The 23,412-nt window shown below is 39.7% G+C and overlaps 1 protein-coding gene across 3 annotated transcripts in view; it reads right to left on the bottom strand.

The window, feature by feature from the left end:
• The window catches only part of LOC123513402 (armadillo repeat-containing protein 8-like), a 64,777-nt gene that overhangs the window by 30,217 nt on the left and 11,148 nt on the right, over positions 1 to 23,412 (bottom strand). Inside the window, exons 2-7 of one of the 3 annotated variants that reach the window (XM_045270545.1) lie at positions 13,296 to 13,369; positions 12,945 to 13,159; positions 10,512 to 10,723; positions 9,954 to 10,078; positions 8,683 to 8,881; positions 560 to 760 (exon numbers count right to left, since the gene is read on the bottom strand). In XM_045270545.1, the coding sequence (XP_045126480.1) occupies positions 560 to 760; positions 8,683 to 8,881; positions 9,954 to 10,078; positions 10,512 to 10,723; positions 12,945 to 13,159; positions 13,296 to 13,369 (1,026 nt within the window). Of the gene's footprint in view, positions 1 to 559; positions 761 to 8,682; positions 8,882 to 9,953; positions 10,079 to 10,511; positions 10,724 to 12,944; positions 13,160 to 13,295; positions 13,370 to 23,412 lie in introns of those variants that run through there. The other 2 variants (XM_045270546.1, XM_045270547.1) reach the window with 2 other exon arrangements.

Below are 23,412 nucleotides of genomic sequence, written 5' to 3'. Positions count from 1 at the left end.
AGGCATGTATGGACATGGTGGCAGCATTTGAGGTGGAGAGAGGCAGAAGGTGAAGGTAGAGATGAGTGAGGCATGCATGGGGGCAGTATTTGAGGTGGTCTGAGTACAGTACAGATGATGTGGTATAGGACAGAGGCAGGAATGAGAAAGAAGAAGGAAGGACTATGACTAATGTATGTGCACTGAGTTTCGTCAACAAAAACCAGTTACACGTGTGTTATTTCAGACTTCATCCATACATATATAATTTTGTATCTAGAATAAATCTGTATATTTCAAACCTTCTATTCTGTTCAGAAACCACAACTAATTAAATCCTACATGTGCTGCTCAAGTTGCATCCATAATGTGTTTGTAAAAAAAAAAAAAAACAATAAAAAAAGAATAAATAAATAAATAGCTACAGTAGAAAAAAAAAAAAAAAAAAAAAAAAAGGGGGAAAAATAAATAAATAAAAAAACAGGTATGCCGGAAGTAGAAGTGAAACAAACACAAACTACCAGCAACAGAAACAAGTCCTTCACAAAGCAGAAGAGGAGGCAGATGATGAAGGACTTACCACTGGGGAGACAGAGATGCCCTGTGGCACAGTGGCGTTGGGAGGTGTGGTGTCCTTCAGGTAGTCATTCATAGTGTGGATGAGGTGGTCTGTCATGGCCGCTGTCCGCTGCAGGTCGGTGCTCACCTCAGTCAGGTAAGCGAGTGTGTTTGCCCCCTCCACTCTCTCCCACACCTCTCGGTCACGCCTGCACATTCGTACCTGGTGGTGATGGCAAGGCTTAGTGTGTGTGTGTGTGTGTGTGTGTGTGTGTGTGTGTGTGTGTGTGTGTGTGTGTGTGTGTGTGTGTGTGTGTGTGTGTGTGTGTGTGTGTGTGTGTGTGTGTGTGTGTGTGTGTGTGTGTGTGTGTGTGTGTGTGTGTGTGTATTTACCTAGTTTACCTAGTTGTATTGTACAGGATTCGAGCGGGCCTCCTAGTGTCCTGTCTCCATATCTCCAATTATCTAATTTTTCTTTAAAGTTATGCACACTATGTGCTGCAACAATTCCATTTTCCAATGCATTCCATTTTTCCACCGTTTTGTGTGGAAAACTGTATTTTCCAACATCCTTCACACACTGCCTCATCCTGATCTTCTTTTCATGTCCTCTTGTCCTTCCATCCTCTTCCGCCAACAGCACCAGGTCTTCTCTTACTCTTTCCTAGTTCCATTATGTGACATTTCTTAGCATTAAACTCCAATTTCCACTTCTTGCTCCATACATAGATCTTATTTAAATCTTCCTGTAGCAGTATACAGTCCTCTCTGGTTTTGATAACTTTTAGCAACTTTGCATCATCAGCTAATAAATTCATATAGCTGTTTACTCCAATGTGAATATCGTTTACATAAACTTGAAACATAATGGGGGCTAACACTGACCCTTGTGGCACCCCGCTAGTTACTTTACTCCAAGACAAGTATGTATCTCTGATCACAGTTCTCATTTCTCTATCCTTCAAATAATCTCTTGTCCATTCGAGCAAGGTTCCACACAGTCCTCCTAAGTTCTCTAGTTTCCAAAGAAGTCTTCTGTGTGTGTGTGTGTGTGTGTGTGTGTGTGTGTGTGTGTGTGTGTGTGTGTGTGTGTGTGTGTGTGTGTGTGTGTGTGTGTGTGTGTGTGTGTGTGTGTGTGTGTGTGTGTTTACCTAGTTTTACCTAGTTGTAGTTTTACAGGGCCTGGGCTTTATGCTCGTGTGGCCCCTTCTCCATGTGTGTGTGTGTGTGTGTGTGTGTGTGTGTGTGTGTGTGTGTGTGTGTGTGTGTGTGTGTGTGTGTGTGTGTGTGTGTGTGTGTGTATTTACCTAATTGTATTTACCTAATTGTAACATACGAGAAAGGAGCTACGCTCGTACTGTCCCGTCTCCATATCTACTAATGTCCAACTTTTTCTTAAAATCATGAACATTCCTTGCGTTGACCACTTCCACATCCAAACTATTCCATGCTTCCACACTTCTATGAGGAAGCTATATTTTTCACATCTCTCCTATAAGTGGCCATCTTTAGTTTTTTTCCATACCCTCTTGACACTCTTTCATTCCACATACACAGATCTTCCCTATCCATTTTTCCATGCCAATCATCACTCTGTATATTGCTATCAGGTCTCCCCTCTCTTCTGTTTTCCAGGGTCGGAAGTTGCATCCTGTTCAGTCTGTCTTCATAAGTCAAATCTCTTAAGTCAGGCACCATTTTGTTGCAGCCCTCTGTACTTTCTCTAATTTTCTTATGTGTTTCTTCAAGTTCGAGCCCACTGTATTGTTGCATATTCAAGCCTCGGTCTTATCATTGCAGTAATTATTTTCTTCATCATTTCTTCATCTAAATATACGAACGCCACTCTTATGTTCCTCAATAAGTTCAATACTTCTCCAATTATTTTGTTTATATGTCTCTCTGGCGATAGGTCATTGGTAATTGTCACCCCAAGGTCTTTTTCTTCATGACTGGTTTTATGTCTTCATTTCCTATCTTGTACATACTCCTGATTCTTCTTTCACTCTTGCCAAACTCTAATTTCTTGCATTTTGTCGTGTTGAACTCCATTTGCCATGTACAGCTCCATTTCCATATTCTGTCCAAGTCTTCCTGGAGTAGTTCGCAATCTTTGTCACATCTCACTTTTCTTAACAATTTTGCATCATCTGCAAATAGGCTCACATAACTGGACACCCCATCCACCATGTCATTTATGTAGACTGCAAACATTACTGGTGCCAACACTGATCCCTGTGGAACTCCACTCTCCACCAAGCCCCATTCTGATGGTCTGTCCTTAATTATTGTTCTCATTTCTCTTCCTACCAAAAGTCTTCCATCCATTTTAGTAAACTGCCATGCACTCCTCCTACCATTTCAAGTTTCCAGATCAGTCTCCAGTGTGGTACCTTATCAAAGGCCTTTTTTAAATCCAGATATATTCCATCAGCCCAACCATCTCTTTCCTGTATTACATCTATCACCCTCGAATAGTAACATATCAGGTTTGTCGTGCATGAACGCCTCTTCTAAAACCAAATTGACAATCACAAAGTATGTCATTTTCTCCAAGAAATCTGTCCATCTATTCTTCACCACCCTCTCACACATCTTAGCTACCACACTTGTAAGTGACACTGGTCTATAGTTCAATGGGTCTCTCTTGTTACCTGATTTATAAATTGGGACAATGTTAGCTCTTTTCCAGTCTTGGGGCACTACACCTTCCCTTAATGAGGCATCAATTACTTCACAAACTTTTTCTGCCAGTTGCTCCCTGCATTCTCTTAAAATCCATCCTGATACCCCATCAGGTCCCACAGCTTTTCTCACTTCTAAACTCCCATCATATTCTTGATCTCCTCCACAGTTACTTGAAACTCCTTCATAATCCCTTTCTGTTCCATTACCAGTGGTTTGTCAAAAGCAGTCTCCTTTGTGAATACCTTCCGAAAGCATCCATTCATAGCCTCTGCCATTTCCTGGGATCCTCACTGCAGACTCCATTTACTTCTAAACTTTCAATACTTTCTCTATTTTTGATGTTGTTGTTCACATGTCTGTAAAAAGCCTTGGTTGGTCTTTACATTTATCAATTATATCCTTTTCTTGTTTCTTTCTTTCTTCTCTTCTAATCAACACATATTCATTTCTTGCTCTTTTGTAACTTTCCCACTGCTTAATCCGTCTTTTCCTTCTCCACCTCTTCCATGCATCCTCTTTTCTTGTTCTAGCCTTTTCACATCTATCATTAAACCAGTCCTGCTTTCCAACTTCTCTATGTTGTCTTATTGGTACAAATTTTTCTCACCTTCTTTGTATATTTTTATAAATTCCTTCCACTTTTCATTTGCTCCTTAGCACTCTTGAATTTCATCCAATTTGTCTCTTGAAAGAATTTCTTTAGGTTTCCAAAATCTGTCTTGGCATAATTCCATCTTCCCACTTTATATTCTTCATTTCTTCTAGATTTCTCTTCATCTATCACCTTGAATTCCAAAACTGCATGATCACTCTTTGCTAAAGGGCACTCCACCCTCATCTCCTCAATGATCATTGGCTCTGTACTAAAGACCAAGTCCAGTCTTGATGATGCTCCTCTCCTCCAAACCTAGTATCTTCTTTGACCCACTGAGTTAACACATTTTCCATTGCCAGTATCAATAGTGTATTTCCCCATGTTGTCTCTGATACTTCCATTGACCAGTCCTTCCAACACACCTCATTACAATTAAAATCTCCCATCATTATAGCTTTTTCACAGCCACCCAACATTCCTTCCAGACATGTTCCTGTATCTCTTATCATTTCTTCATATTCCTGTACTGACCATGCATTTGTCTTAGGTGGTACATACACCACTATGTAGTGCCTCTTTTTTCCTTCATTAGTTTCTACTCTGATCTTTAGCACTAATCTACTTCTTTTCCAAACATTATATTTCCCTTCTCCAACCATCATCAGGTGTGTGTGTGTGTGTGTGTGTGTGTGTGTGTGTGTGTGTGTGTGTGTGTGTGTGTGTGTGTGTGTGTGTGTGTGTGTGTGTGTGTGTGTGTGTGTGTGTGTGTGTGTGTGTGTGTGTGTGTGTGTGTGTGTGTGTGTGTGTGTGTGTATTTACCTAGTTGTAGTTTTACAGGGCCCAGGCTTTATGCTCTGTGGCCCTCTCCATATCTACACTTATCCAATCTTACTTTAAAAGTATGCACACTTGTTGCAGACACTACTTCTTCATTTAAACTGTTCCACGTCTCAATACATCTTTTGGAAACTATATTTTTAACATCTATCAGACATCTTCCTTTTCTCAGCTTTTTACTATGCAATCTTGTGCTTCGGATGTCATATTCTTCTCTCAGGATCAGTTTCTCATTATCCACTTGGTCCATTCCGTTGATCAATTTATAAACTTGTATCAGATCTCCTCTCTCCTTCTTTGTTCCAGGGTTGGTAGATCCATAGCCTTTAGTCTCTCTTCATATGTCATCCCTTCAAATTCTGGAACCATTCTTGTAGCCATTTTTTGTAGTCTCTCCAACTTCCTATGTGTTTCTTTTTATGAGGGGTCCACACTACTCCTGCATATTCCAATCTGGGTCTTATTACAGTACTTATCAATTTCTTCATCATTTCTTTGTCCATGTAGTGAAATGCTACTCTAACACTCCTTAGCAAATTATATGTTTCTCTAAAAATTCTATCAATATGGCTTACTGGTTGATTGTTTTCTTCCATTGTCACTCCTAAGTCCTTTTCCTTTTTTACTTTCTCCAGTTCTACTCCATCTCCCATCTTATAGATTCTCACGGGTCATCTGTGTGTGTGTGTGTGTGTGTGTGTGTGTGTGTGTGTGTGTGTGTGTGTGTGTGTGTGTGTGTGTGTGTGTGTGTGTGTGTAATTCACCAAGGTTGTCTGCTGGTCACCCAGCCAGCCTTCCCCATTACAGAGCGAGCTCACAGCTCATAGACCGATCTTCAGGTAGGACTGAGACAACAACAAACTCCACACACTGGGAAAGCGAGGCCACAACCCCTCGAGTTACATCCCGTACCTATTTACTGCTAGATGAACAGGGGCTACACATTAAGAGGCTTGCCTATTTACCTCGCCGCACCGGGATTCAACCCGAACTTTCTTGTGAGCTGAGCTAACCTAACCAGTGTGTGTGTGTGTGTGTGTGTGTGTGTGTGTGTGTGTGTGTGTGTGTGTGTGTGTGTGTGTGTGTGTGTGTGTGTGTGTGTGTGTGTGTGTGTGTGTGTGTGTGTGTGTATTTACCTAGTTGTAGTTTTACAGGGCCTGGGCTTTATGCTCGTGTGGCCCGTCTCCATATCTACACTTATCCAATCTTACTTTAAAAGTATGCACACTCGTTGCAGACACTACTTCTTCATTTAAACTGTTCCACGTCTCAATACATCTCTGCAGGAAACTATATTTTTTAATATCTCTCAGACATCTTCCTTTCTCAGCTTTTTACTATGCGATCTTGTGCTTGGATGTCATATTCTTCTCTCAGGATCAGTTTCTCATTATCCACTTGGTCCATTCCGTTGATCAATTTATAAACTTGTATCAGGTCTCCTCTCTCCTTCTTTGTTCCAGGGTTGGTAGATCCATAGCCTTTAGTCTCTCCTCATATGTCATCCCTTCAAATTCTGGAACCATTCTTGTAGCCATTTTTGTAGCCTCTCCAATTTCCTTATGTGTTTCTTTTATGAGGGGTCCACACTACTCCTGCATATTCCAATCTGGGTCTTATTATAGTACTTATCAATTTCTTCATCATTTCTTTGTCCATGTAGTGAAATGCTACTCCAATATTCCTTAGCAAATTATATGTTTCTCTAAAAATTCTATCAATATGGCTTACTGGTTGATTGTTTTCTTCCATCGTCACTCCTAAGTCCTTTTCCTTTTTAACTTTCTCCAGTTCTACTCCATCTCCCATCTTATAGATTCCCACAGGTCATCTTTCACTCTTTCCCATTTCCATGACATGGCTTTTGTTCACATTGAATTCTATTTCCCACTTCTTACTCCATTCCCAGATCTTATTTAGGTCTTCTTGCAGTATTTCATAATCCTCCTTTTGCTTTATAATTCTGCACAGTTTCGTATCATCTGTAAACAGATTTATGTAGCTGTTCACTCCTCCTGGCATGTCGTTAATATAAATGAGGAAAAGTATTGGTGCCAATACTGACCCCTGTGGCACTCCGCTTTCTACTGCTCTCCACTTGGACTTCATATCTTTAACTACTGTCCTTATTTCTCTCCCCCTCAAGTAACTTTCTATCCATCTCAATGTGCTTCCTTTTAAGCCACCCTTCTCCTCTAACTTCCATAGTAATCTTGCATCTGGCACTTTGTCAAACGCCTTTTCTAAATCCAAATAAATACAGTCAACCCATCCCTCTCTCTCTTGTACTCTATCAACTATTCTAGAATAGAAACTCAATAAATTAGTTACACAAGACCATCTTTTCTAAAACCAAATTGGCTATTTGATATTAATTTGTTGTCTTCAAGGAATTCGATCCATTGTGTGTGTGTGTGTGTGTGTGTGTGTGTGTGTGTGTGTGTGTGTGTGTGTGTGTGTGTGTGTGTGTGTGTGTGTGTGTGTGTGTGTGTGTGTGTGTGTGTGTTTCACTGTTTGATCTGCTGCAGTCTCTGACGGGACAGCCAGACGTTACCCTACGGAGCGAGCTCAGAGCTCATTATTTCCGATCTTCGGATAGGCCTGAGACCAGGCACACACCACACACCGGGACAACAGGGTCACAACTCCTCGATTTACATCCCATACCTACTCACTGCTAGGTGAACAGGGGCTACACGTGAAAGGAGACACACCCAAATATCTCCACCCGGCCGGGGAATTGAACCCCGGTTCTCTGGCTTGTGAAGCCAGCGCTCTAATCACTGAGCTACCGTGTGTGTGTGTGTGTGTGTGTGTGTGTGTGTGTGTGTGTCAGTTTGCATGCAGTAGTAATACACAAAACCTGCATTACGCTTCAACACTCCCTTCAGAGCTACTTTGGTCCAGTTTTTTTTAGGCTGATGCATATTCCTTGTCACTCCACTATTCATTTAGTCTGCTACATGAATATTTATACTTGTCTGAAGTATATAAACACCTTGCTTTACCTAAAATATGTACCCTTTCTTTGTGAGTTTAATTAGCCTGTTCACAGCTTGGGTGGTAGATACCCATCAGTGCTACAATTTTTTATTTTCTCTGATTTCCCAGGGCAAAGGGGGGACTTAGTTAATTTTGAAGCCAATTTGCAGAAAAATATGACATGAATGGCTGCATGTGTATTCAAAATAAAAAATACAACCTTAATGTTATTATTCTTACTTACTGGTGCATGATTAGGCTTTATTAATTGTATTATAAGATAAAGCTACAGATAGGTAATCATCTTTTTTTCAGTAAGTATGAGCAGTAAAAATAAAAGGATGTTGATTTCAATTTATACATTCTTTGTGACAGTGTTAAAAAATAATGGAACTCAGTCATGTCCTATATACAAAGGTAATCAGTGAAATAAATTAACCAACATCGCTGGCAGACGCACGACGTACTAAAGCAAGCTGTGTGAGGGACTATAGGCCACAAGCCAGTAAGCTGAGGAGGAGCATGTCAATGTTATGGTTTGCTGACATGAGGTGAGGATATAGTTACTGTACTAGACAAATTAAGTGCAACACAAAATTATATTTTCTATTCATTAAATGGATTTGCCTATTATTTGGTGCATTCAAAAGGAAGTATGTAAAGGTATATGTCTGTTGAGGTCAGCAGAAAGTGACAAATTGCTTGCCTTGATAAAAATATAAGCATTTTAGGAATATCATCTGAAATTATGAATAGAAGCTCAAATGATGTCATACGCCATAAGACATCATCAAATTAATTGACTTAAATTTCAGATGCATTAATGTGCAATGATACACCTGTGTAAGCTTGTAAACTTTGCTCCAAAAATATTTATATTCCTGCAAAAATTAAAGAATCTGGCACTTTCTGGTGTCAAGATGCTGACTGTGAACATGGTAATTCATGATCTCTCTCTCTCTCTCTCTCACACACACACACACACACACACACACACACACACACCAGTAGCTTTCATAACTCTACAAATGAGCAGCACCCACCAAACACTGCAAGGTTTTGTAAATAATTCTTGGGTCATCAGCAGAGAGGGCTCCAGCGCGGTGTAGAAAGGTCAGGGCGGTGGCAGCAGCAAGCTGCATGTCCCGAGGTCTATCCCGCGCCATCAGTCCCACCAGGAGGTCTGGCACTGCCTTCCCTCCGTAACTTTTGGTGGCTATTATGGATGACACTCTCTCATTGCTGTGGGGGAGAATTAGTTACAAAGGGACAGTACATTTGCAGGAGAGGAACATTACACTCGCCTGCATATACACTCAACCCTCCCTTATCATGCCTAATTGGTCCATTTATTATTGCACGATAGCCGAAATCATAATAGCTGAAGTGGAGAACCTATGATAATAATTCAAATTGATACTAGGATCTCCAAACAATCCTTTTTTGTCATTTTTTGCCTAATTTTTAGATCATATAATAGTATACAAATTTAGAAATAATACAGTATAAAAAGACTTACCTAATCATGAATAATAATACATAATAAGAACAATCATGATAACAGTCTTCATAACAACATGAATAAAATTCTTCTTGCTGTCATCACACACTTAACATATTTTCTGTAGGTGGTGGCCTAAAAGCCCTTGCTGCTGCTCAACTGTCATGTTCCTTGTCATAATCTACCACTTGTACTTTGTAGGAGATTGTGTAGCTCAATCTTTTTCCACCTGCTGTCATAACGGTGATAGTGTTGATGTGTTTTGTTACGATTATGAATTTGGTGTTACTCCCCACCGCTAGATGGCATTGAGTCAGAGTGGCAATTAGCTGATATTTATAAACATGCATCACAGCCTCACAGGTTAGATTTCTTTCATTTTTATGGTAATTCATTTTTAAAGTGATGATACTGGTAATGATAATAATACCAGCAATAAAATAATGATGCATGCAGTTAGGGTAGATAAAGGTACTGGAAAAAGGTGCATCCTATATGCCATCAAAAATGGTTCCTCATTATGGACAATTAGGAGCTAAGGTGGATGGGTGGATTGGGAAAATATGTGAAGAACTATTTCTCAATAAAAGTATATAGAAAAACTCAATTATTACATGATGTCATATTCTGGAAGTTTTTGAATGATGGATATGCAATAGTAGTAATTTCGTGTTCGATATAGAAATATGTGCAGCTTTTTAAATATGTGCGACAGCAGTGAAACGCGATAGTGGAGGGTGCGATAGTCAAGATGGTATGTAGTGAGCATAGCTATCCAGTGACTGTCTGAAAGACAGTAGATGTGGCACTCACTTGAAGCACATTGCAGTGAGGCAGTGTAGTGCTGGGAGCTGTACCCTTGACACTGGAGAACACAGCAAGCAGGCCACCAGGTCAGCACCACCAGCATCCACTAGCTGCTGCTGCTGCTCATTTGTCTGCCAAGGTATCAGACATTAGCATCCCTCTCCCTCCCACTGCTCCCCAGCTCAAGTGTGATTCACTTACAATGCACCCATACACACACACACACACACACACAAAAAAAAAAAAAATTTCAGATTTCATGTACACATTCAACTAGTATTACCCCAAATAAACCATGATTTCAGTTAATCATTTCTAAGAAATCAACTTAAATGTCATATATACATATTTCAATAAAAAATATTTCATTTATTACATCTGTGACAGAAAATGTACACACTTCACAACAGAAAGTATTTACAATCCTCCACACAGGAGATGACCACTTAACGACTGTGTCAGTTGGGTTACAAACTTGGAATACAGACGCTTTCTCTCACAGACTCAACTTACAGACAAACTTACAGACAAGTCATGCATCTAAAAAGCACACATCACACAAACCCTGGATACCTTGCAGGCATGAGCAAGGATGTTAGCAACACATTCCTGGTTGCTGGGCGGGTGGTAGCCGTGCTGGATGAGTGAGGACAACAGCTTCTGGTCCCAGGCGGGTGGTGGCGGGGCACACCCTTGCCGGTATATGGAGCGCAGGCAGCACAGCAGCATCTGGGTGTACACACTACCACTCCCTCCACTCGGGCAGCTCTCAAGCTCTGCATGTTTGTGTTGGAAGAAGAATCACCAATTAAAACAAAACATTGAATTATTAATACTGAAAATATAAAGCTATGACTCAATAAATACAGTGATACCTTGAGTTATAAATATTCTCTATTGAAATTCACTGAATGCTGTTAACTTCTTCACTCTGGGCAATAGAAAACAGCCTCCCAGCACCATCTGCAACCTAGGAGGTGGTGGGGAATACCTGACTCAGAGGCAGCTCTCTCTCTCTCTCTCTCTCTCTCTCTCTCTCTCCTCAATGGAAATAAGAATGATAATGGTAACAGGTACATTTTAGAGAAAAAAATTATAGTTTGCCTGCTCTTGGCCATTTTCTTAAGATGACAAATGACAGAAAACATTCACTTTTATGGTAAACTAACAATAATAAGTCCTTTATTTACATATTGGTTCTATAAAAAATTATCAAATTATTATTGCCAGCAGGTACATCAGTACCTATCCTGGTATAAGTAGATCATACATCTCTGTAATAATGATGAAAGTCAAGTGAGCCATTGTATCACAAACAACCTACATTCTGAAAGATCACTTACAGTATCTAGGAAAAAAAATATAAAAAACATCATTTTAGCAGACTGTAGTTCCAATGGGCCTTTTTTTTTCTAATATTTTGTTGCCCTTGGCAGCTCCCTCTTGCATAAAAAAAAAAAAAAAGAACCTAGCCATGATGCAGTATGTACGTCCTCAGATGTGTCACAAGCACTACAAGAATGCAAAAATCTTAGGTAAGGTACAGTAAACTTCCACTATATCGGATCATTTGGGGGTAACCCTTGTCGAAATATCCAAAAAATCTGAAAAAATCCAACGTCTGGCTGTCTGCCTCATACAGCAGTGAGTGTCCAATATATATATATATATATATATATATATATATATATATATATATATATATATATATATATATATATATATATATAAAGAAGTTGGTTGCTATATGGAGTCTATTACACACATATAAGTATGTACTATGCATCACAAGGCATAAATCACAGATAAGGCAAGTGAGGGTCGAGGGAATGAACATAGTTGTGATCAGTAAGGCGACACAATGCAGACTGAGTCACCCTGCACATGGGGAAAGTGTTGGGGGGCAGCTTGGGTGCCCAGTTGGCAGCTTCCGAAATAGCTAATATCCGACTTACAAGTGTCTGATATAGTGGGGCTTTACTGTACCTATAAATAACAAATATTGTATAAAAACACAATAAAACAGCAAAAGGGAAGTAAGTAAATAAACTGGTTTTGTAAAGTATATTTATCTCAGAGATCAGACTACTTGGGCTAACAGAAAATGCTAACAGCGGTGGAGGATGGAGGAGGTAGGTGCCGTGCCAAGGAGATGGAAGCAGTTTCTTTAATTTTCTGCCTTTTCAGTCACTTTTGCTCGCCATAAACTCTCACTTAATCAATTAATTTAACTTACTCATTATATTTTTAATGCTACACTTTACTGGTGAACTTAACTGAACAATTTATCTTACTACTTCACATCTTGCTCATGCTTTTCTAAGATTTCATGTTTCAATTCAATGGTCATCATCAGTTTATTCTTAACAACACTGTCCTTTGCATTCACTTGCTTAGGATCCATGGCCACACAAAAGAAATTTGGCTAAATAACTGCACAAAAAAGCAAAAAACGCTAGCACAACAAGAGAAATAGATACTAAGTATATATATATATATATATATATATATATATATATATATATATATATATATATATATATATATATATATATATATATATATATATATATATATATATATATATATATATATATATATATAAAGATTAATAAAAAAAAACTGAACATGTCAGATGCAGGATGGTTGGCATTCATTGCACCACATGGCAGTGGTGTACATGGAGCTAACTTGTAACTTGAATTTTGGCTTGCAAGTCGAGACAAAAAATCAACTGAGCGATACCTCTTATCTCAGATTACTTGTAAGTCAGGGCACTCATACCTCAAGGTTCTACTGTATTTATCTGTATACCAGACTGACATACATACACACAAATGCATTCACATCACATGCAAGCACGCACGCATGCACGCACACACACACACACACACACACACACACACACACACACACACACACACACACATACACACACACACTACTTACAAACAAGACAAAACAGGGACACATATACCCAACACCACAGTGACTCACGTTCCCACAGGACAGGCAGCAGTCCCGCCTGCACCAATGCCGCCGCATGCTCCGGCAGACCCTTGGCCAAGGAGTTGAGCACTGTTGCTACCTCAGTCTTGAGCAGAATGTCCAGCTCAGGAGCCCTGAGTATCTGCAGCAGTCGCACCACTACGCCCTGCTCGATGATGGAGCCTTTCTCCCGCACGCTGCCTATCACCGCAAACTTCAACTCGCTGCCAAGAATATTTGCTTGTCTTTAATGATGTGGCATCACCTTACAGTATTCACATGTTTTCTTCAGTGCAAACCTGTGACATTACAGTAAAATGTTGAGAATAAAATAACAATGTAAATACTGGGTTAACTCACCTCACTGCCTGGAAGCATTTTTGTGAGTCGTTTGAGTACAGCTGGTCAATGTACACCCTGCTGTGCTCCACATCCTGGACAGAAGGAATACAAGTACTAAGTGCATGTGACCAAATTATATTATATCTATCTATCTACCTATCTATACACACACACACACACACACACACACTTGGCTCTCAATTTAATGGATCAAAAGGGAGGAAGGATAGTCTGTTGCTTGGAAATACTTATATACATTAAATACCAAGCACTGCACATCTGTAAGTACTGCACAGCACTAAAATAAGTTAAACAACTGTAATAATGGCTAGATTCACACATTTATGTTCTTGTTTTAGAGGCATCTTGGCACAAAACAAACATCAGAATTAAAGCAGCAACAGACAATGTATGTATGTATATACTGTACATAAGTTACTTGAAAGACAAGTGCAGACTGAGGTATGGGTAACAGGACCAATGTTAACATGGTGCATTAACATGGAGAGTATCTATCTATCTATCTATCTATCTATCTATCTATCTATCTATCTATATATATATATATATATATATATATATATATATATATATATATATATATATATATATATATATATATATATATACAGTAATCGCCCTCATATCCAGATCACCACTATCCAGAATTCACTACTATCCAGAGCTGCCCCCAAGCATATTCAAACCTACTGTACGAGCAATCCCTTGATCCCACTAGGTGGCAGCACTTACTCATGCCCTCCTGCTCTCACTCGTCAACAACTCTAGTAATGGCAATGGTATTTGGCGAGTTTGTAGCATTCTTTGTCATTCCAGCATGGCAGGAGTATACATACATCCCATCACCACCACTTAACACGTTACCCGCATCGTGGTACACCGGTGTACCAATGATTATATTTTTTCATGGGGAAGTGGTACACCGGTGGCACAAATGAGATTAAACAAAAGAATATATTTATAGATTTTTTTCTCATTTGTAAATAATGATTGGTTATAACTCAGTGTTTCATACAGTAACAAAGGGTGTAGAGATGTGGGAAACGAATTCAAAGTCAAACACTAATTTGTATTTCAATATATTTTCAAAACAATATGTTGAGACTCCAAAACTCAATATAAAGTATGTTTTTCATAAGAATAGTAAGAAATTGTGGAAAAAAAAAAATATATATATAAGGTCCTATGCAGAACTTGAAATGTGAAATTGAAAAACATATATAATTATGAATTACATATATGAAAAAAGAGTGAATTATGGCACTGAATTACTTTCAATAACATTCAAAGACAATTAATAAGAAAAATAAAATTTTCCCATGTAAAACTGAAAATGTGACATAAAAAAAAGAAAACAAATAATGATAAATGCTACATTCATATGAAAAAATGCATTATGTCACTGAAATTCTTCCAATGATATCCAAAAGATAATTCATAAAAAAAATACAATCTCCCCACGCAGAACTGGAAATGTTAATAAAAAACAAGACTAATGATACATATGAAAAAAAACACTATGCCACTGAAATTCTTTCAATAACATTTAAAGATATTGCAATATGTAGACTCAAAAAAAATAATTTTTAGTACAGTAACATATATCCTGAAAAAAATTTATTTTCCTTACAGGGAAAAGAAAGACATGTATTTTATGTATCATGCTTCTCTCCAAAGCATGTAATACATCGGTGTGGCTTATCCTCACACTCAGAGCAGAATGTGTTCACCCTTCTCGCTTTATTTCTAGCTTCCTTGAAGCCTTCAGAAAGAGAGATCATTTCATAGCAGCCACGACACCTTTTTCTTGTGTTTCTCTTAGACCCACCTTTCTCCGTCAGTCTATGAGGATTTCTTTTCCCTGATATGACTCCGGGACTTTTTCCAGGTCTAATGTTATTAGGCTCTTCTCCAATGAGAAGACAGAAGACCAACATATTCCAATGAAGCGAATTGGGCCACTGGTGGTACAAAAGTTGAGTGGTGCACTGGTGGCTCAAGACGCAATAGGGAAAGAAAATATTGTATTACCGCGTGTTGGGCCACTGGTGAGACACCAATTTTATCAGTGCATATGAGTCATTGGGACGGAGCGAAGGTACCTACGTGATTTCTCTCTCATAGCTGCACTGTGACTGGCGGGAGAATGGTCTGAAAATTGCCGCAATGGGCGCGTGTTGGGTGTTACCATATCGCGGGTAACATGTTAAAGCAGCGTCACACTAACACTTTTACCATTGTCTTCAACAATTTCCGTCGTTTTTAACTGTTTCGTCAACTCTTTCCATCGTCTTGAGTCAGACGAAATGCACCATTTTCCTCTAGCATCAATTTTTAGTCAAAATTAAGATTCATGGCTTCTAATCAACACTCATATAATAAATAAATTTTCTTGTTAATTGGAATGATGCTATAATCTCAAATTAATAGAATCTTGATAAATAGATGTATATATATATATATATATATATATATATATATATATATATATATATATATATATATATATATATATACAAGGGATCCTCATGATTCGACCATTCGCAGTTCGAATTATTGCCAATTCGAACTCAGTTAATTAATACCCAAACCTCAAAGTTCGACCGACTGACTCGCCAATTTGACATTCATATCTCGCATGCCACCCACCCGGTCAAATCCGCCGCCACCCAAAATTCACAGCCAGCCCGGCAGGTGGAAGTGTAAAGGGGCTATCACACTGGCTTATGATACACTGAACGAGGAATATCCGTTCCAGATAGCTAGAACTTGCCCAGGATTAGCGAAGCTAACTTGGGATGGCTTCATATCCATTCCGGTTCTTCGTATGCTATCCCAATGAAAAAAACAATCATAATCTATGTATTAAAAAACTTTTATTTAAACTAAAAAGAATGTGCCTAAATTTTTCATATTGGAATATTAAATAATATTTCATCAACTTAGATATATATTTATCATGTCAATAGTTTGGGCTCATGGCAACCACCTCTGACTCCAAAGTTGACATCGCGCACGTCTTTGTTCTTCTCTAGTTTCTTTTACTTACTTTTCTTCAATAAGAGGAAGTGCAAATGCAATTCCAGAGCGAAGCACAGGTTGAGGTATAAGTGGCATGGTTTTGTTCTGGTTGGTTTTGATTAGGCTTGGTCTTGGTCAACTATGCCACACAAAACCATATCCAGCCCCAGCCCTAAGAAGCACAATTTCTGGCCTTCTAAAGACAAGCTTGAGCTTATAAGAAAGTGTGAGGCAGGTATAGCTCACAGTGTCGTTGCAGTGCAAATGGGTGTCCCTAAATCAACAGTAACAACAATTTGGAAGAACAGGGACCAGAACCGCGAGACCGCTGCATCAACAACTTCCGTGACTTCCCTTGTTCTCCGCGGCTCAAGGGACTCCCATCTTGACACGATGGAGGACATGCTGATCAAGTGGATAGAGGACAGAACACAACACAAGATGCCGATTAGCATGGGCCTCGTTCAGGTTATAGTGATGTTTTGGGGGGTCTAGGCTGGAGGTTGGTCCCTATCCCCCCCTAATTCTTAAGTATCTTATGGCAAAAACTGCTTCATGATTCAAATAAATGCTGATTCGACCGATGAAAAACCACCCTAACCCTGTCAAATTGCAAGGATCCCCTGTATATATATATACAGGCAACCCCCGCTTAACAAAGGTTCACACAACGAAATTTCGCTACAACGAACATTTCCTTTTACTACCATCTGCTCGTTTAACGAACACCAAACTCACTTTAACAAAATTTTATCCAGGTAATTTTTTCCGACATTAATTTACAAGCGCGGGAACTCATCACAACGAGACTCTGGCCAGCTGTGGTGAGTTGCCAAGTACGAATAAAACGGTGTAATAAAATAATGCTGTATTATGTTCAATGTAGGCTACATTCTTTTCCATTATAAACCAACAAAAATAATAATCTCATCTTTGAATAGTTTTTGTAGGTATTTGGGTGTTTGCATTGTACACATTATCTTGATATTACAGGTTACAGTGAAACACAGCGGCGTCTTTGCTGATGATCCTCCTCCTCCATTCTGCCCAAGCGGTTCCCGCAACACACGTCACCACTCTATTTTCACCTCCAATTTCTAACTAAACAAAGCAAAGAACAGCATATGTTAATAGAGTATTTTTTAATCAGATCCACTTGAACTATCATATCCCTGCGTATGTACCTTAACTCGCAGGACACCCTGTATATATATATATATATATATATATATATATATATATATATATATATATATATATATATATATATATATACAGGTAACTCTCGATTTACACGTGTTTGATTTATGCGTTTTTGTTATAATGCGACCAAAAAAATATTATGATTAATTTAATTTGCACGATCGGTTTGCTTATACGCGATTTGGCCCAACCGCATTTTCAAACTGAGCACCAGACGCAATTTCAAACTGCACGCCAGAGAGTTCCACAGCTGACCGATAAGTGGGAGCTCCAGGGCCGGATCCAAGAAGCAGGTTGTTGTCTATGTTGGTACAGACAACCTCCATAGCAACCTCCTGCTCACATACCAACCTTCGTAAAATAGCATCCACAAAGATTCGTTGCTGTTGGCAGGTGGAGGTTGGTAGCCTGCCTAAAAGTGCTCATTGGCTGCCAGGAGCTTGATCCAAGAAACTTTAACAACATCAGAGCAACCTCCTGCCGTGAAATGGCATCCATGAACGCTTGGAGGGACGGTAATGAGCTTGCTATCAGATTGGTCTCAGGTTGCTGGGAACACCACCTCTGGAGGTGGTGTTACTGTCCTATATATGCATTTATGTTCACAAAACAACATTTCTATTAGCTTTTTGCAAACCTTGCTCCCAAGAAAGGATTGTTTTGTAATGCATAAAGTGAAATCTTACATAGAATACCAAAAAGTAAAGCAGAGATGAGATCGGCCACAGACGAGGCGGAGACTTGCGGCGACTCGGCCACTTCTTCTTCTTGTGACCCTTTTAGCTTGAGTGCTACTTTCAACACGATATTTATGTTTCCACTCCTCTACTGCCTGCTATAATGGATATCATATCTTAGTATTCATATACGCTCATGCCATGAAGATAACCTCGACTCCGTGGCACTGAGTGATAGTGAATTACTAATGAAATACCGCGGTATTTCATTAGTAATTCATTAGTAGTAATTTCCAAATACTGTAACTGTGAATTTACTGGATAAAGAACTACTGTATAACGAGGACTTACTGTATAAGAGCCACGATCGTGCTTGACTGGCTATAAGGGTTAAGGCTTTTAATTCACGAGCTGGTTACTCTCTCTTCCCCTCAGATCTAGAATCTTCCATATGTCTGTCTATATGTCTCATGACAATGTCTGCTGCTACACTAAGCAATGATCTTAATAACTAAAAAAAAATTAATATTATTATCCCAGGCACTACAAAACAACAACCAAACAACTGCAAACAACACTCCTGAGGCAATGATGCAGAGTGGTGCCCCAGCATGCAGTCAGCTGATCGCGCAGTGCTGCGAGCAATCTGTTGAACACGTTTGTTATTGTTCACACTCCAAAGCAAAGTTTGTCCTCCAATGCAAAACAACACAATTTTTTTGTTCATAATCCAAGTTGTTCGTACTCAAAAGCATTCGTACTCCAAGGTACCACTGTACAAAAAAAAAAACCTGTTAGTCGAACGTTCATAAACATGACTGTAAACAAAAGGTCTCTCCCTTCCCGCTGCCCAACATGCTCTACCAGGCCACCCAAGGATTTTATACTGAAAGGATATACGGGTTCAATGGAAGGGTTGGAGGAATCAATTAGGGAACTGAGCTAGCAAGAGATGGAGCGAGAGTCGCAGCCAGCAAGGGGGAGAGGGATGGGGGTGTCCCTCAGCGGGGAAGGACAATTGTCGTTACAAGATTCAAACAGGGGAAGGAATGAAACCCACAGCAGCCATCACCAGCCTCAAGGTCCTCCGTCTGGGCCACACCACACTCAGTGGTCACTTGCACAGCCTACACCTGTCTCCTGATCCCTTCTGCCCTTGGTGTAGGACTACCCATGAGACCATCAAACATTTCCTGCTCCACTGCCCACGTTTCCACTCCCACCACACTGAACTACCCGGAGTCCCGGCTCTCTGCCCTGAGCATCACAACACCCAACTTGCCCACCTCCCTGGCGGCCTCAGGCGTCCATTCCTCCCAGCAACCTACTGTCCTTCGCCTTACCTGTGCCTTCTTGAGGAAGATTGGCCTGCTATCACGCCTGTGATACCCACACAAGACTACGCCATGACTCATATGGAACCATAGATCTTCACAGCTTTAGCACCGACAACAACAGTATATATATATATATATATATATATATATATATATATATATATATATATATATATATATATATATATATATATATATATATATATATATATATATATATATATATATATATATATATATATATATATATATATATATATATATATATATATATATATATATATATATATATATATATATATATATATATATATATATATATATATATATATATATATATATATATATATACAGTAAAGTCCCGGTTTACGTCGGTCTCGAGTTACGTCAAACTCGTAGTTACGTCAGTCCACTATAAGGCAGTTTAAGATTTAAAAAAATTGAAAATTTATAAATCGTAAAGTGCGGGATTTATTGTTATTGTTGGTGGTTGCCCGCCACACCACCCGCCTCACGCTTGAATACAATAACACCCTACCTCAGTTCCACCACACCATTGCCCCTGGCAAGAGTGTTATACTACTTCTGGATTTACTGACTCAAGTTCTTAGTATCTTGCTCAATGGCACCAAAGAGAAAACTTCTTAGTGACAGCAGTGATGCTAAGAAAAGGAAAACCATTATGTTACAAGAAAAAGAGGACATAATTAAAAGACATGAGAAGGGAGGCAGCAGCTGTGTGTGAGGGAGGGAAGAAGAAAATGGGAAGCCCGTTACCATGACAATGGGGAGGTTGACGACCTTGAGGGCTCGCACACCCATCACAACAATAACAACTCCGAAGCCTTCGCCTGGGCCACACAACACTCGCAGCTGACTTGCATTGTCTGCGCCTGTCTGCTGATCCCTATTGCCCTTTCCTATTGCATTTCCTGCCCCGCTGCCCACGCTTCTACTCCCACCGCACAGCACTACACTCCCAGCTGTCCGCCCTGTGGGCGTCACAACATTTGACCTGCCCACCCTCCTGGCGGTCTCAGGCGTCCACCCTTCTCGGCAACCTGCAGTCCTTTGCGTTCGTGGCCCTAATCAACAACAAAAACAAGCTTGTGTTTCATATTCCTACATTGTTATAAATAATATAACAATATAACCTTTAACTTACCTGAATGACCATAAACAATGATTGGTTGAAAACTCCATAATATGCTTTGAAATGTACGGAAACTCGAGTTACATACAAAATCAACTTACGTCATGTTTCAGGAACGTATCTCTGATGTAAACCGAGACCTTACTGTATATATATATATATAGGGGATCCTTACAATTCGACAGGGTTAGGGCGGTTTTTCATCAGTCGAATCAGCGTTAATTCGAATCGTGAAGTAATTTTTCCCATAGGATACTTAAGAATTAGGGGGATAGGGACCAACCTCCAGCCTAGACCACCAAAACATCATTATAACCTTTAAAAACACTAACCTAGACTAGATCAGTACTTCATTTATATCAAGTTTTTTTTTTTATTAAACACATTAGGGTGCTGTACAGTACATTTTTGGAAATAAAAAACACTTGCATGATGCAGTGATCTTGCAGTACTTGTCTCTGTTCTTCCAAATTATTGATACTGTTGATCTAGGGACACTTATTTGCAGTGCAACGACACTGTGAACTATACCTGCCTCACACTTTCTTTTAAACTCAAGCTTATCTTTGATAGGCAGGAAGTTGTGCTTCTTAGGGCTGGGGAACGCCAGCTTGGGTGAGAGTGATGCATATTAAGCGAAGCACAGGCCGCAAGGCTGCCACTCTAAATTTTTATTTCTCCCTACCACTCGTGCGCATTACCTCCTACTTTCACCTACCACTCGTGCACATTTTCCCCTATTTTCACCTACGCCAATCCCAAAATTCCTTTTTGTACATGCATATACAGGCAACCCCCGCTTAACGAAGGGGTTACGTTCCTAAAAAAAAACTTCGTTACGCGAATTTTCGTTACGCGAACCAATCATAACAAGTTTAACCCGTGACTTGAGCTTCCATTAAGAGTAAACAACGCGAGAGTGCATCATAGTACAGTAAAAGGTTTAATAAAAGTAAACATTATGAAGTTAAACATTTAAGCAGTTTAATTTAAGTCATTATAATGTACACTAATGTATGTATGTAAGTAACTTTATAATGTTGATGACCTTAAATTTATGAAGGGAGGGAGAGTGGAGCAGAAAAGCGCTAGCTGGCAACATGTGGAATGTAAACAAAGGGCTCATCATTGTACCGCATACAAAACTTATGTACCACATTTCCAGAAGGCTTTCCATTCTATCCATTGCAGGGTCACGAGTTCAGGTGGTTCTTTTAGTTTGCAAGGAAGATACGGTCTCACCAGCCTTCTTAATAGAGTCTGCTGACTTGAAAATAGTAGAGATAACTTACTCCCAGTGAGTTCTAATAGCACTAGTTCAGAGGGTGCTGTGAACCTTCCATCAAAGCTAGTTGTGATCTCGCTGAACGTTTCCCTTTGTGTCTCACAACTCAAGGGGGCAATCACAGCTTGCCCTCTAAAAACAACTCTCCTTCTTCACACAAAACTACATGCACTTACCACACATACACCCTTCACTAGAAAATCAAAATTCAAATGAAAAATGGGTACTCCAATTTACCATGCCTCAGAGTCCCCTTCTGGGGAGGGAACCAAAAATATCCCCAGTCGGACGCCTCTCTCAGCGACAACCACCTCCATCAACTTTTCCTACATTAACTTCTGCAACATTCGTGGCCTTAGATCTAATTTTCAATCTGTGGAACACCACCTCTCCTCTATTAAACCTCATCTTCTTTTCCTCACCAAAACACAGGTGTCTGAGGCAAGTGACAGTGGCCCATTCTCTGTTCCCTCCTACTTTATCTATTCTCATTTCCATTCCAAAGCTGGATGTTGCTTGCTTGCTCTCATGCCCACGCTCTAGAATCTTCCGAATTTCCCACCATCTGGCTTCGACTCAACAGTCACTCTCTAACTAAATTCATCTGTGTTGTCTATCTCTCCCCTAACTCTTCCGACTATAGTAAATTCTTCGACTATTTAACTTCCAAAGTGGAGCACATTCTGTCCCTCTACCCTTTCGCAGAGATTTCCATTCTTGGAGATTTCAATATTCACCACCAGCTTTGGCTTTCCTCTCTCTTCACTGAGAGAGGACCATCATGGTGAACTAGCCTTCAACTTTGCTATCCTCCATGACCTAGAGCAACTGGTGCAACACCCTACTCGTATTCCTGATCATCTTGGAGACACGCCCAACATTATTGATCTCTTCCTCACCTCTAATCCTTCTGTTTATGTTGTCACCCTTTCATCTCCGTTGGGCTCCTCCGATCACAATCTCATTTCTGTATCTTGTCCTATTTCTCCAATCCCCCCAAGCGAAGGTGCCTCTGCCACTTGGGGGGACCTGAGGAGGTATTATGCTGATTTTCCCTGGAATGATTACTGTTTCCATGACAGAGACCCATCTCTTTGTGCTGAACGCATAACAGAGGTGATAGTGTCTGGCATGGAGGCATATATTTCTCATTCTTTTTCTCAACCTAAACCTTCTAAACATTGGTTTAACTCAGCCTGTTCTCGTGCTATACATGATAAAGAGGTTGCCCACAAAAGGTACTTGAGCCTTCCATCTCCTGAATCTCACGCACTTTATATATCTGCCCGGAATCATGCCAAGTCTGTTCTTCAACTTGCCAAACACTCCTTCATAAATAGAAAATGTCAAACTCTTTCAAACTCAAACTTCCCTCTTGACTTCTGGCATCTAGCCAAAAACATCTCCACTAACTTTACTTCTTCATCTTTCCCTCCTT

Source organism: Portunus trituberculatus, chromosome 36 (genome assembly GCF_017591435.1).
Source record: "Portunus trituberculatus isolate SZX2019 chromosome 36, ASM1759143v1, whole genome shotgun sequence".
NCBI lineage: Eukaryota > Metazoa > Arthropoda > Malacostraca > Decapoda > Portunidae > Portunus > Portunus trituberculatus.
Note: the sequence above shows the minus strand (reverse complement) of the source record. Positions and strands in the feature narration are given on the sequence as shown.